The sequence below is a fragment of the Callithrix jacchus genome, chromosome 1 (genome assembly GCF_049354715.1).
Source record: "Callithrix jacchus isolate 240 chromosome 1, calJac240_pri, whole genome shotgun sequence".
Lineage (NCBI taxonomy): Eukaryota > Metazoa > Chordata > Mammalia > Primates > Cebidae > Callithrix > Callithrix jacchus.
Genome location: NC_133502.1, coordinates 109,219,330 through 109,235,485, shown reverse-complemented (window position 1 = coordinate 109,235,485; position 16,156 = coordinate 109,219,330). Strand labels below are relative to the sequence as shown.

The 16,156-nt window shown below is 41.4% G+C and overlaps 1 protein-coding gene across 1 annotated transcript; it reads right to left on the bottom strand.

The window, feature by feature from the left end:
• Positions 1 to 246: 246 nt before the first annotated feature.
• On the bottom strand, positions 247 to 11,682 carry KCNV2 (potassium voltage-gated channel modifier subfamily V member 2). The gene is made up of 2 exons (XM_035304752.3): positions 10,094 to 11,682; positions 247 to 832 (listed from the first exon to the last, which is right to left on the bottom strand). The coding sequence occupies exons 1-2, from the start codon at positions 11,447 to 11,449 to the stop codon at positions 551 to 553; spliced, it is 1,638 nt and encodes a 545-aa protein (XP_035160643.1). The 5' UTR covers positions 11,450 to 11,682; the 3' UTR covers positions 247 to 550.
• Positions 11,683 to 16,156: the final 4,474 nt, after the last annotated feature.

The following is a 16,156-nucleotide window of genomic DNA, read 5'->3' as shown; positions in this document are numbered from 1 at the left end:
TTTTGTAGGGGCACGGTCTCGCTATGTTCCTCAGGCTGGTAAGGCAAGTATTACCTACGTTTTACAGTTGAAGAAACTGAGGCTTAGAGGGTTAGAGTCACTTGCCCAAAACCACACAGCTGGTAGCTTTGAAGTTACTGAGGTTAGCCCAGCTACAAAGCTTGTAAAATTGCTGCTGTTATACTCTCTCTCTGGAAAGTTAAGAATTAAAAAAAATTTAAAGTAAAAAATTTTTCTCAAGTCAACTCAAGTCAAAAAGTATTTATTGAGCTAGATGCCAAAAGAAGCTACAAGAGAAACCTAAGCTGTTGCTCTGCTCAAGTTTTCAATAGGCATGTCCTTAAGAAGGTCATATGTTTCACACAACACAGTAAAAGAGCATTCTGAGTTTGGGCCAAAATGAGCATTTCTAGAAGAAGAAATTTGTGAACTGAATGTCCTTTGTATATGTCTGCTTCACATTTCCTTTTGTTGCCAATCATAACGATTAAAAAAAAGCAATGGAGCTTTGAAGTTCATGGAATCTACCAGCCACATATCCTCTAAAATATTAATTCTCTTGGCTTGGGTTGGGCTGTGGGTTGCTTCCAACCAAACACTCAGCTATCTTCTTTCTGGCTCTCTGCATGAAGTTCACCTCTCCCCTCTCCCTGCACATGGCAGTATACTCATAAGCCTTCAGCTTGCTGTAGTAATCAGAAAACTTGTTGTAGAGGATGGAAATGGGCATTCCGTTGAGAATGATCCCGAAAGCAATGCAGAGGAAGGCAAAAAACCTGCCCAGGTGGGTCTCTGGGCACATGTCTCCGTAGCCCACGGTGGAGATGCTCACCTGTAGAGGAAGGAAAGCAGGATGGAATTGTTAGCACTAAGACTGGGGAGGAGAAGAAAGGGAGAGGAACAGTCAGGGAAGTGTCCTTCTCTCTGTGAGTGCACCTGGGAAGTGGGAAGTGTAATGGCTTCCCATGGAGCCCGCTTTAGGAGGTATCAGGAAGACTACCTGTAGGACCTGTGTCATGAAAGGAACAGAAGCTGTGGATGGAGCTGAAAGACTTTGGCTTAAATCCCAACTATGAGTTATGCATCTTTTAATGTAAGATGTTGGAGGAGGTAATACCTATTTGAAAGGGTTGTTGTAAAGAGCATTTAGAATAGTATGTTAAGTTCCTGGTGTAGAATGGCTCAATAAATGATGATCTTTGCCTCCCCAACTTGGCTGGGACCAGCTTCAAGACAGAGGGTCCCTGGATTTGCCTATACACTGTATGTATTGGAAAAAGCTTGGTCTTAGAACTGTCAGACCTATGTTCAGGTCCTGACTCTGACCCTTTCCAGCTGAGTGACCCGGGGCGAAACCTTCAGACTGTTTAAAAAATTTTTTTAATTTTTCATTTGAAACAGGAGACAATCATCTAACTCTCAGTCTTCTTGTGAAGACTAAATAAGAAAATGAATATAAAGCACTGAACACAGTACCAGGCATACAAAAGGCATGAAACTCCTCCCTTGTCTTCCTCTCTTCTTTAAAATGAAGACAGTTACAACACTTCTCAGAGTTATGTAGTTCATATGAGAGGCTTTATATGAAGGTGCTTTAATTGCAAATGTATGGAGAGACAGTCTCATTATTTGGTAAAGGGAGTTTTGTAAGACATCACTGACCAAAAATATGTTCACCCCTGCATGAAATACTTCTCATCACTCTTGTCACACTGATTTGAATCCCACTAATTGGAGATTTATTTAGGTCAACAAGCTTCTGTTTTAAAGTGCAGATACCCATGGGACTAGTTTTCAGTTACCAGAGAAAAACCCTGGAAAAATTCCTTGGGGACTGTTTTTTATGCCTTGTGTACTCCCTTTGATCCCCAGAGTATTGGCTAAATTACTAGAAGCCTTTTAAACAGCGGTTGCTTGCAGTTGTAAAAATTTTTACATTGCACAACTCCAGGGGGCACCCTTTGCTTTGTGTATTTGGGTAGTTGATGCCATAATTTTCCAGCAGACGGCAGTAAAGCATATGGTCATTGTGTTGATCCATACTGAGGTGGACGTTAGCTTAGCAATGTAAATGTTTTTGTTTCGACGATATAAGGGTTAGTTTGAACCTAGAGTAGTGCAGTTGATTGATTAGAATGAAATGGAGAAGTGAGCCACCTGGAAAAATCTGGGGGCACTGATGAGAACTACAGCTCCATTCAGCTCATGAAAAAAGAAAGGGTACACCTCCTTTTTGGGGCTGGTGATGCACCTCCTCTCACTCACTGCTCTGTCTCTGGTGAGAGGTGTGCAGCCTTTTTTTTCTGTAGCGTCAGAATACAAGCAGGCATCCAAAAGAAGCAATGTGATATAGACAAGCTGAAGGAAACAGGGACTACACTAGACTTTGTGGGTCTGAATCCACTTCCCAGATGAATAAATTGGGCAGATCACTTAAATTCTCTTGGCCTCAGTTTCTACTTTTGACATGTGTGGTATCTACCTCACAGAGTAGGCAGGAATTGAAGGAGTGCCTGGCCCAGGGGGTGTGAGCAATAATATTAGCCATATGTCACGTAGGCAATCCCAGGGTCCCCCATCCTGAAGCCGGCCCCCGCTGAGAAAAGGCAAAGATCGACATTCATTGAGTGATTCTGCACCAACAACTCTAAACATGCCATGCTTATCAGACCCACAGGCTGTGGAAACAAGCTCCTCCCTGACTCCGCCCTCTGGCTCCAGTAGAGAATCTCCTTTTCCCAACTTCTGGACCAAGGGGTGATGTGAGGCAGTGATAAAGTGAGACTGCGGATTAATCTCCAAGTCCTTTCTGTTTCGTGAGTGGCTGTGTGTTTCTTGTCATTGGCCGCATCAAGAGTAAAAGAACCCCAGGCTGATCTCTCTCCAGGTGTGCGAGCTGAACAATAGCTTTCATTTGTCGCTAACACCATCACTCACACCTCTGGATGAAACTTTAGTCGACTTTCCTTGGTGGAGGCCTAAAGGAAGTTTGGATTTAGGAGTGAGTGGCAGGAAGGGGTAGTTTAGAACAGCCGTTCCCAACCTCTTTGGCACCAGGGACCAGTTTTCTGGAAGACAGTTTTTCCCATGGACGGGGTTGGGGGAGGGGATGGTTTCGGTTCCGTCTCAGATCATCAGGCATTAGATTCCCATAAAAACCTAGATCCTTAGAGTGTGCAGTTCACAATAGGGTTCCTACTCCTACGAGAATTTAATGCTGTGGCCATCTGACAGGTGGTAGGGCTCAGTCAGTAATGCTTGATGGCCCTTGACTCATTTCCTGCTGTGTGGCCTGGTTCCTAACAGAACACAGACAAGTACTGGCCTACAGCCCCGGAAGTGGGGACCCCTGGTTTAGAACATGAGACATCCATGGAAGTTCAATGCAGAGGCCTCGGTTAAAGTCACTTACGAGTTCAGAATGGTGGGGATGGGAGAGGGCAGGAGGACACCGAGGAAGAAAAGTAATGAAGACGGACGGTGTATTTTCAACTTTGATCATTCTGCACACTGGCTTTGCTTCACCCTTAAGCCAAACTTCATTATTTATTTATTTATTTATTTTTGGCTGAACGTTGAGTGAAAAGTCAAAAGCAAAAAGAATTGACTCAAAGAAGAATAAATATTTGATGTGCATAATATGATCCAAATATTTTTGTATATCTTCAATCTCTATTTTTAGAAAAAGATATCTTCTGCTAGGAGGCTATGTGTGACTAGTCCCCAAGAATTTATTCAAAATGTACAGTTAATTTATGTGTTGTCTATTTTGAGAATAATTTAATTCAACAAGTGATTTGTTTCTTGCTCCTTGGCTCCAGGAGGAACTCAGATTCCTTGGCTTTTTTTCTTCACATTCCATAGGCCAAGCCATTTCTCCCTAGATGGGAATTAAAAACTGAAAGCCCCAAACTGACCTAAGTGACCTCATAGAATGAGTTCCATTAGCAAGAGTTGGGTTTCGAAATGTGACCAACATTTCTGCAATCCATCTTAATATCCTGAAGAAAACTGGCTAGCTCAGCAACTCTGCAAACTGGAAACTTAACCATTCTGCTGTAAACGTATATACTTGCCTTAGCCTTAGGTCCAAAAGCCAGAACGTGACCTTCCCCTGGCAGTTTACACACTAAACGGCAAATCCTGGCAAGTATTATGAGGATAAGCATCAGTTTTTTTCTTTAAAACTTCAGAATACTTGGATTTCTCATTTAACAAGGCAAGTTTGTTTCTTTCATAATGAACGAGGAATAGAATAAATCTTGGCACCCAGCAGTCCATGCATGCAGGAATTATTTTTCAAAATAATTAATACACTTTCTGTTTCCCAAAGGAATTAGAGGTGGTAAAGATGGATATTTTTGGATAAAATTATAAGCCTCAATACACATTGTCATTCAAAGTATCCAGCTCAAAAGACTGTACTTTCTCATGCTATTGTTGCAACAAGTATATTTGGAATTCCTCTTTTGGGTTATAATCTGCACAGTAGATTCAGTGGCAGCAGATGGTCATATCTACCTTGATGGTTTACACTAAGTGTCAATCTTTAAATGTCTTAACTATTTTAAAATATTGAATCCAGCCTTAAAAAGGTAAAGATTTAGCAATATTACAAAGAAGCAAGTAAATGTATCACAAACGCTGAAGGTAATTCCTCAGTGGAATTCAAAGAATGTCTTGATTAGTGGAAGCACTGTTAGGATGAGATCATAGGTGACTACCTTCAAGAGAACAACCCTCATCTGTATCTTACAGTTCTGACATGTTTGTAAGTGGTATGATAAGGGGGAGGTGAGCACAGCTAAAGCAAAACCACAATGCAAGTTTGAGCTTCCTTGTGTTTCTCCCTGCCCTCAACAATTCTGTCATGTTCCACTCACATCATATTGGTTAACATAAGGAAGATACATTAAAGATACAAAAGGAGATCGCTCCCAAATCAGGAATTAATAAGATCAAAAGTAGCAACAGTGCCTAACAGCCTTAACCCCATTTGTAGCTCCTGCACTATTTCTGAAGGAGCTAGGAGAACTCTACTACCCTGTGTGCCAGATGTTTACATGCTGTCTCTCAGTCCCAAGCCTGGCACCCTTCTGTATTTATTTTTTCTGTAATTCCAGAACTGGGAGTCTGCAGACTAATTTCTCAGATTCTCTTGCCCACTGTCTTCTAGTTATGTTCTGCCTATGAGAGACTGGAAGATGGCAAGAGGACATAGGAGTCTCTATTCCTACCTCTGGTTTCTGCCATAATTCCTCCAATCGCAGCCGATAGCTATGTTTCAGGCATTTTTTGGCATTCCCGGCATCAGCCTCATGGTGCCAATTTAGGAGTCCCTGCAACAGCTACACAGAGGCCCCTCCTCTGGACTCTTAGGTTCCGGTAGCAGTATCTTTTCCTGTTTATTCTCCCAATTCTAGGGGCAATAGTGATTTCCTGCAGTTACCAATCTCTGGATTATCTCAGTTTTCTCTTTCTGCTCTTCCAGTCTTCTGACAAGTATCTATTTCCCTATATTAAATTCCTGTTTGAAGTATTCATCTTGGTATCTGTTTTTCTGACTGCAACCTGAGTATTTTTCAAAGGGGTTTCTTCAAAGCAATCCATTAACAAAAATAAAATAAATTTCAGTGATCTTGTAAGTGCCACCTATTGACAAGGAAATGACAACATACTTTAGGAAAACAAAGATAGGAGCAAGGTCTCTGGGACATAATGATCTGGTGCTTCAACTAGAAATAAATTTTCTTTTTGAGAAGTTAGTTTTTGAAGGAATGGGTTCATGCCATAGTTTCCTGTTTGGTTCCTTCAGCTTTAACTTGCCCTGGAAAACTCAGAAGGAAATGGTTCATTCAAAGTCTACTTATTCTTTTCTGCTGAAAAAATCCCCCCCCCCCAAAAAAGAAATAAAATGTAATATGTTGAGGCTGAAAAAAAGAAAAAATAGAAAAAAAACATACCCACACTGGAGGTCAATGATTTCAACTTCATCACAGAGCTCATTGTTCTTGCTGAGCTGTGTCATGCATTTCCCACTCCTGGGCAACCCAGAGAGCCTCAGGATGGCTTGAGCTGCTTTAGACATGGGCCTGTTTATCTGGTCGCTCAGAAGTTCTCCCATGATGGAACAGCTGACCTTTTTTGTATGTTTCATAGTCTCTTTCTTTTCCCCAGTAGAGAAGGAATCATTTCTGTTTTATTTTCTTTCCAAATGAATGTGGAAGCAAAGGTTATTGCTTCCATGTGATAAAGACTATCAACTACTCAGGCATGGTAGCTTCTATTTATTGCAGAATTACTAGAGGCTAGTGGGTTACATATGTTTCCTATTACATTAGTGCTCACAAATAACTTCCATTTGACAGATGAGTAAGACAGGTCTATCTTACATCCTAATACATGAGCATTTGTAGACATAAGTGGCCAGGAGGGATTTGTTTTGCAGCTGCAGGAGAATTCACAATAATGAAAATTACTGTATTGCTCTTAAATCCCTGAGTTGAATTACAGAGAAAGTTTGCAGGATCCTTGCATAGAGAGAAGAAAGATTATTAAAAGCAAGTCAGATCTGGGGTTGTCTGAAAGTACTAAAAATAAATAAAAGAATGAATAAGAGAAACTCTCTGTAATGTGGGATGAATATTTCACAAGGGATATAGCCCCAGAATGGTGGAAGAAATGCCAATTATATTTTTCTTTATTTAATCTTTAAACTTTCAATCTGTGAGTGTATGTTTTCTGATGTGTATAATATATTTGAGCAGTAATATATTATTGCAGGAGAAAGACTGCATTATTGGAACTAATTATTTACATCTTTCTGTATCTAAGCTGTTTTCCATGTGACTTTGCAGTGCCCTCCTACAGTAGGTAGGCTAACCTGCCCTGCCCCTTGACTTGCAGCTTGGCCATGTGATTTATTCTGTCCAATGGGCTAAGCAAATGCCATGGACATATGGCTGCTGGGGTCTGCTGGAGGAATGTGGAGGTGTAGTCTAGTCTTTCCCTTCATGCCAACTGACTGTCATGCATGTGAATGAGTAACAACAGCCTCATGAAAGAGAAGTCCTTTCTAGTTGAAACCAGAGTAAATGCTGACTTTTAAATTCATGAGCTAAATAAATGCTTCATGTTTTAAGCCACTGAGTTTCAGGGTGGTTTGTGATGCATCATTATAGCAATAAGTAACTTCTAATTTATAAATACATACACATTTATCATGGGTATATGCCCCAAATTTTTTAAAATGATAAGATGCATGATCAATACAATGCTTAGAAACCACTGGATCAGTTACTTTTAGGAGTCGTCTTCTCAGATTGTCGTGTGTTTAGTAAGGTGCATTTAGGTGAGTCTCTTTTCATCTTTCAAATTTTATCTCAATGTCATCTTCTCCAATAGGGCTTCTATGACTATCCCACTAAAGACAGACTCTACCACCTGATTCACTCTCAATCTTGTTATCCCACACAAGCTATACCAATACCTGAAATTATTTATTATCTGTCTTTCTCCATTAGAATGTAAGCTCCGCAAGAGAAAAAATTTCATTGTTTTTTTCTTCTCCTACCCTGTATCCCTAGTGTTTAGAATACTACTGGGAACATTCGAGGTGCTCAGAAACTTACTCTTCAATGAATGAGGTGAATTTTTGTGGGTTACATGACAGATTGGTCCTAATATTTTTCTTCTTTTCACTTTGCATCTACATATTGGAAACAAGAAATTTTGTCCACATCATTTTGAAGTGTTCTTTTCTCTTTGTTCTATTGAGAATATAAACCTTTAGTCTATATTATGTAGTGTAATTAGAAGTATAGAGAAGAACTGGATTACTGAGATAGCAGTCCTGAGAACACAGCACTCTTAGGATATTCAATGGCAATTGCTCCCATTGTTTTCATAGATTAGTTTATAAATATATATCAATTATCAGTCTTTAATTTATAACAAATTTTACTGGTATAATTCTGAGAATAAAATGGACAAAGAGCATTGGTAAAGGGTAAGGTTGGTAAATGGGATGGTTGGAGTGTGCACAATTTGGTCTGTGAAAATATTGTATGAAAAAGGAAATTCATACATATAAAAGCAATAACTGGTAACATTTATTGATAAAAACTGGTGATTCAGCTTTTGTAAAGTTTATGAGAAACACTGCTTTTGAGTTAAATGTCAGTTAAGATAAAAAGGGATAATTTGAAAGGTTTAGACTTAATTGTAGATTCAACAGATCAGAAATTTAAGTGAGATCAACGGGTATTCAGTTCAAAAAAAAAATTACTGGTAGAAATCCAACATGAGTAACATTATTCTTTATGTATTTTATTTTAATTAAAATTTTTTCTCTAGTCATATCCCTTTGAAAGTAACATAACTTTTATCAAAGTATTTGTTAATACACAAAAGGTTGAAAAAACTTTTGAGGGTTAAAACTGTAGTATCAAGGAGTCTACTAGGTCTAGTGCCTCGATGAACTAGCCTTTAGAGATGTTGAGATGAATAGAAATTTGACTCTCAAATGTTGTATCATATCATCAGTGTGTGGATTTAGTCTTCTGCTTTCCTGCTTTAGTCACCTCCAAAGTAAATGTCATTTTCTGGGGACAGATCATCCACCATGAGCCTCATCAGTACACATGATTTATCTACTATGGGGATGACCTTTCAGCACTTGGAATATGATCAGAGAATCAGCATTTGGCTAGCTCATTCAGAAGAGCCTTGTGTCATCTTGTCACTGAAGAAAGCTCACATATCCTCTATACATATGACCTCCCTACTTTCAAAGGGAAGGAAGACTCACACTGAAGTGCAGATTTCTACATGTCCAACCTCCCTTTTTAGAGGTGGGAAAACAGAACAGGGAGGGAGGGGTTGAGGTTTCACAGTTAATTATTCAGGGTCATGGCAGGTCTGGTACTAGGATCAGGTTTTCTAAATCTTTTATTATGCTACATTGGACTGCCAGTGGCCTTGGGTTGGGTTTGTCCGAGTAGTGCATGCCAACTGTGGGTTATGACATACACAGTGTTAATGTTGACAATATCTACTTTTTGTCATGGGAAAACTGGTTGTATTTGCTTAATGTTTTTAAAGGTATTACAATCTACTTTAAAAAAGAAAACTAAGGAAACTATACATTCAATTCTTTCCTTTATATATTCCAACTCATTCATTGATTTGAGAAGACCCGATTAACATTTATTTCCAGAGAGTCATACACCATAACTCAAAACACAGATATTTGAGTAAACAGTACACATTATAAAAAGGCAAGCTCCAAAGAAAACAATGACCAAAAATAACTATTACACTAACTGTACAAAGTCAGCAATGCGTGCAAAAGAACTAAAACTTGAAAGAGATAGTGCTTGGGTATGGGAAAGGTGTGGGTTTTGGAGTTGGGAGGGGGGCTGAGTTTTAGTTCTGGCTTGGCCACGTCTAGCTGTGTGTCCACACTCAAAGTCTCTCTACCTCAGTTTCACTAACTGTAAAATGGGGCAATAACACTGCGTTCTGAAAGAATTTTAGTGAAGTCAGAGCAAGTTTTGGTTTGAGATGCTTTTTCCACATTCAGGTTTAACTGGAACCAGAGGTGGTGGGATTTCAGTTAGGGTCTACATGGTTCAGCCAAGTCTCACCTCCTTCTCTGCATAAATCTACAGTTTCTTTCAAAAACTGAAGGCATTTCTGCTTGTCCCCTTAAAAAAATGGTGGTCATAACCATCTCACAGGGTTGTGATGCCAAAATGAGATAAGCTTTGTAATCCATTTAGGACACTGGATGTTCAGTAAATGGTAATAACAGTAATGGTGGTGAATCATCTTTCAAATCTGTCTTTCAAAGGTTTGAAGACTACATCTAGATTTGGAGATTTCTACAATTGCAGTTACTTACTGAACTGCTGAGATTGTGTTTCCAACACTTTGACATCCACTGCCATTTTGTTAGCTGTATGCAGTGACCGGGGGTGAGGATGAAGATGAGGATCAGAAGCCAAAGCTTCGTGACTGATAACCAGGGAAGGGAGGAGCAGCTCGTTGGGCTGGGGAAGAGGATGGGAGAGCCCAGGGCCATGGTACTCACCGCGGCCCACCACCAGGAGTGGGGGATGGTGGTGAAGTTGGTGCCAGGCACATCGTACTCCACGGAGTAGACAGCTGCGGCGAAGGTGAGGATGCCCATGGTGATGAAGAGCAGCAGGCAGCCCACCTGCTGGTAGCACTGGCGTAGTGTGAAGCCGAAGGCACGCAGTCCGGTGGAGTGGCGTGCCAGCTTGAGGATGCGGAAGATGCGCATGAGGCGCATGATGCGCAGCACCTGGCCCACCTTACCCACGCTGCCCACTGTCTGGCCGCGCTGGTGGTCCTCGCCCGTGAAGCACTCAAGCAGCAGCTGCAGGTAGAGCGGCAGGATGGCCACCAGGTCCACCAAGTTGAGGGCGCTGCGCACGAAGCGCCTCAGGTCAGGCGTGGAGGCAAGACGCAGCAGGTACTCGAGCGTAAAGAAGCCGATGCAGAGCATCTCCACGTGCTCCAGGATGGACCGCATGTCTGGGCCGCCTTCGTCCTGCTCGGAGTGCTGCTGAATCTCCTCCACGGTGTTGAGCGCCAGCGCCACCACAGAGACGAGCACGAAGATGCTGGAGGCCACCCCAATGGCCTTGGCGGCCACCGAGGAGAACGGCTTCTCCAAGAGGTTCCAGAGGCGGCGCCGCAGCGGCCCATAAAAGCGCATGTCGCGGAAGAGCTCCTCTGCCTCTTCCAACTGCGCCTGGGCGCGCAGCTCGCGCTGGATCTTGAGCTGCTCGCTGAGCTCGTCGCGCCGCTCCTCGAAGCAGATGCGGCAGCAGCGCGGCGTGTACTTGAGCCGCACGCCCCAGTAGCCTAGCTCCTCCAGGAAGCAGCGTGGACACAGCTCGTCCAGCACCAGCAGCACCCCGGACAAGTAGAAATTGTAGACCAGCTGGAAGACGGCCGGGTCGCGGTCGAAGAAGTATTCGTCTGTCTGCTCCTCATAGTCGTCGCACAGGCTTAGCTGGCGGCTGCGGCTGGTGGAGGTGACCAGGCGACCTAGGCGCGTGTTGGGGAAGCTGGCCAGCTCGCAGTAGTCCAGCTGGTAGCTGTGGCCGCCCACGTTCACATTCAGCGTGGACAACACGGCCGGAGGGTTACTGGGACCTTCAGGCTTGGCGGTGGTGACCACCTCTGCACGCTGGTCCTCCTCTGCCGGTTCGTCTTTCCACTGGTCCTCCTCCTCCCCATCCTCGTCCTCCTCGATGTAGTAGTTGTAGTTGCCCTCGGTCCATCCTTGGATACTGGCCTGGGAGCCGGAACGGCCCCCCAGGGAGCAAATGCTCTTGCGGTGTTGGCTGCCCTCATTCTCCGTCGTCTTCCAGGGCTTGTAGCTCCAGGACCGTCTCCTCTCACCCTGTTTCAGCATGGCTGTGGGACGTAGATGCCTTGCTTTTTCCTCCTAGCTGTTGTAGGATCCCTAACCTGCTCCTCTAGGAGGATGGATCAGGTGGCCTGCACTGTCTTAGGCCAGCCTGGACCGGCACATCTAGGGGCCCAGGCATTGCTACCAGAGCTGCCTCTCCTCAGGCCCTGGGCAGGCCAACCCAGTCTGCGGGGTCTGAACACAGTCCGCTGTTGACTGCTCTAATCTTGCTGACTGGGAAGAAGCAAGTGTTAGGAGGGATTTAGAACCTCTTAGCCCATTTCCTCCCCCACTCCCTCAACCCTGTGACGTAGAGGATGATTATGTGGTCTTAAATCGCTAGAGAATCAGAAGAAGGCAGAGATTATTGCTAATAAAAATGTCAGTCAACCCTGCTCTTAGGAAGTGCTCAATGTATGTGTGCTGAGATGAAATGAACTGAATTCATTAGCTATAGAATACAGATGCCTGTGTCTTCAGCTTCATGACCGACATTGTAGCCTCTGCCCTAGGTAAGCTTATCATTAGCAGAGATGACAAACAGCAACAGAACAAAGCTGACTTCATGACAAGTCAGTTTCCCTGTCAGCATAACCCTTCGTTTAGAGCATATATGATCTAAAGTAATCTCCTTGTCCATTCACGTGATCACTTTTTTTTTTTTTTTCAAATGGATACTCCCTGGGGGTACTGCTCTGAGGTCCAGTCAGATCCTTAAGTCAGCTTCAGCTTCTCTCTCTCTTCTTTTTTATTTCCTCCCTTTCTTTTAAAGGATAGGGACAAATTTCAAGGTAGAGTTCCAGAATGATTAGAAGATGTTTTTATAGGGCCTCACAACTCTCCTCAGCTGTATTAGGCCATATTTAAAGGTGGCCTGACTTCCACCCAAAGAAAGGGTCTTCATCATCCTTCAAAACATCACTTCTTCAAAAAACCCTTTTTCATGGTTAAGGCACTGTGCAAATGCTGGATATGCAAACATGATGGAGACACAGTTGCAGCACTCAAAGAACTCCTGGTTTTTGTTGGGGACATAAACCTGCAAGGATAACAAAAGATCCAGTAAAAAAAAAAAAAAAATGGGACTGGAGAAGAGGGAGAGATTTGCTTTGATCAGGAAATTGTTTTTTTTTTTAATTCAATTTATTCTGCATAGCTAATACACATTCAAGGTAAAAGAATATTTTAAAGGTAGAAAGGCATATTACAGTAGAAAGTTAATGTCTTTCCAACCGTAATTTCAAGCCATCAGGTGTACCTCAAGGAAGCAACCACTGTTAACTACCTTTTGGCTACCCTTCTAGAAATAGTCTAAACATACAGAAGCAAAATTATACCTGCCTTTCTCCATCATCTCAATACCTCTCCATTAATAGAAATCATAGAATGCTATATACACTTTGCTTTTTCCAGTTGACCACATAAAAGATGTTTTCATATTTGAACACAAATATCTCCTTATTTTAAAAACAGCCACCGAGCAGTTTCCCAGTGACAGACATTCAGGATGTTTCTCCCTTTGCTTCTATAAACAATTATGAAACAAATACCTTATATGTACATCACTTTACAGAGGTGAGTTACTAGGTCAAAGATTGCACATTTGTAATTTTAATTAGTAGTGCCAAAATTCTCTCCGTAAAAGTTTTACCAACTTACAACTCACCATCAATGGTTAAAAATGTCTTATCACACTTTTGAACTCTACCAATTTTATAGGTGAAAATGATGTGTGGGTTAATTTGTATTTCTCTTATAAATTTTATTGAACACTTTTTTCATGTGATTAAAAGCTATTTTTCTGGGAACTGTCTGTTCATCTACTTTGCCTATGTTTTTCATTGAATTGTTTGTATTTTTCTTATTGATTTCTAGGAGAGCTTAATATATTATGAAAAAAGACCCTTGTGATATGGATTGCAATTTTTTTTCTCAGTTTTTCCTTTAATGATATTTTTTCCATGTAAAAATCTTTATTTTATGACTTCTGGGTGTTATGTAGTGTTAGAAAAGGCTTCACTTCTCTATAATTCATAAAAATTTCATTTTTAACATCAGAAATTTTGATGTAAAGCGTGAAGTAGGGGCCTAACTTCACTTTCCAAACTTTTATCCAGATGCTTCAACAAGTTAATTGCATAATCCATCATTTCCTCACTGGTTTGTGGTGCTATCTTTATCACTTAGTTGAGTTTTAACCATGTTTCAAAGTTGTTGAGACAGGTAACATTAACTATGAGGTCTGCATCTGCTAGTATAGCCTTCACTGATGTTGTTTAGCTTCCAGTAGGCCTCAGACCTACAAGCTTATGCTAAAGCTTCTTACCAGGCTTAGCCTTTAAGTTCCTAAATGTACTTCTAGCATTCCCTTTTTGGCATACAATATTGATGTTATTTCATTAGCCACACACTTAACTGCTTTCCAAGACTATCTTTTCTTTATATTGTACTGAGTACTGCCATAATAGATTTTGCATGTTGCATAAATTCACCTTTTCTCTTCAGAACCAATTATACTATTATAAAAAGTAAAGGTCGGGCATGGTGGCTCACGCCTGTAATCCTAGCACTTGCGGAGGCCGAGGTGGATGGATCACTTGAGGTAAGGAGTTCGAGATCAGTCTGGCCAACATGGTGAAACCCTGTCTCTACTAAAAGTACACAAATTAGCCAGGCTTCCTGGCAGGTGCCTGTAATCCCAGCTGTTTGGGAGGCTGATGTACAAGAATTGCTTGAACCTGAGAGGCAGAGGTTACAGTGAGCCCAGATCATGCCACTGCCCTCCAGCCTGGGCAACAGAGTTAGACCCAGTCTCAAAAAAAAAGGTAAAAATGTCACCATTTTCATATTTTTTATCATCATCTTTTTCAGTTGAAATCATACATTACTCCAGGCTAGAGTACAGTGGCCTGATCTTGGCTCACTACAACCTCTGACTCCTGAGTTAAAGTGATTATTCTGCCTCAGCCATCCAAGTAGCTGGGATTACAGGCACCCACCAGTACACCTGGTGAATTTTTGTATTTTTAGTAGAGACAGCGTTTCACCACATAGGCCAGGCTGGTCTTGAACTCCTGGCCTCGGGTGATGCACCCACCTTGGTCTCCCAAAGTGCTAGGGTTACAGGTGGAGCCACTGCACCCAATTCATATACTACTACTTATCCAAACTTACAACACCCTCAAGGTTTTTTCACTTAAAAACTATGGAGTCAGTAATGTTTGTATGGCATCTTGAAGCTAAGCAGAAATTCCACATTGATACAGTAGATTGAGGGATATGACCTTGGTAGACTACACTTAAGTGACTGCGACACCCCTGGTATGAGCAGTTGCTTGGATTTTGCCCTGATTTATATGCACGGAAGTGTAACAGTAGATGATTATACATATCCATAGACACAGTTTCTAATAAAACTGTCCAACAATGGTTGATTCATAAAGTGGAAAGTACCCTCTTTAAAAAAAAAATTTTACTTTAAATTCCAGGATACAAGAGCAGAACGTGTAGATTTGTTAGATAGGTATACATGTGCCATGGTGGTTTGCTTTACCTATCAATCCATCATCTAGGTTTTAAGCCCCGCATGCATTAGCTATTTGTCCTGATACTTTCCCTCTTCTTGCTCCTCACATATGACTGGCAGTGTGTGTCATTCCCCTCCCTGTGTCCATTTGTTCTCATTATTCAACTCCCACTTAAGAGTGAGAACATGCGGTGTTTGGTTTTCTGTTCCTGCGTTAGTTTGCTGAAAATGATGGCTTCCAGCTTCATCCATGTCCATACAAATTACATGGTCTTATTCTTTTTTATGGCTGCATAGTATTCCATGGGAAAGTACCCTCTTAATGCATTAAAGAATCGGTAGAGCAGGCTGCAAGGGAGACTTGCACAGGGTGGAAAGTAGGACTGGATGACCTTCATGTCCCCTTCTTGCCTTTAAATTACTAAGATTATAAGTCTTTGCTTGATGTTCCATTTGCCTTGAATTCCATTCTGACCTTCTTCTTAAATCTTTGGCTTCCAAAAGTCAGCTCAGACATCGTCTTTCTCTTTCAGTGATTCTTCTCTGACCTCACTGTGTTTCTCCAAGGTGAATCAGCCGTCCTGTCTCAGTGTCTTCATTTAAGATAGCATATACCACTAGCTTACAACATGAGACACTTATTTTAACTAAGAATGATTAAAATTTTTGTTCTAAGTTATATAAGTGCATCATAGAAAAGTTTAAAAATAGAAAGCAGAATCCCAATAATTGATGCAATATTAAGTAGTAACTATAATGTCCAGATACTGTCATATTAATGTTTACACCCATCCTATAGCATAGGTGCTATGATTAATCCTGTTTTACAGATGAGAAAACAGATGCAAGTTAAGTGTCTGTTTCACAGTAGGTTGGCCAGAATGTCATTATAATTATTATTATTTTCTAATTGATAGCGGAAAAGTTGAATTACATTTTTGCTTTAACCAACTCTGTATTAATGATTTAATGATTTAATACTCTATATTTATATGTTCCTCATTGCCTCTGAAGTCTTTAAGGGAAAGAATAATCTTGTCTCTGTGGCCCCAGCACTAAGAAGGGGGTCTAGTATGGTAGCAGATTTTAAAAAATTATTAAAAGGATATACAAAGTCTTACTGTATGACTTCGTACAACAGCATGTGAAGCTACCGTTATCTCAACATAAAAAGTTAAAGAATA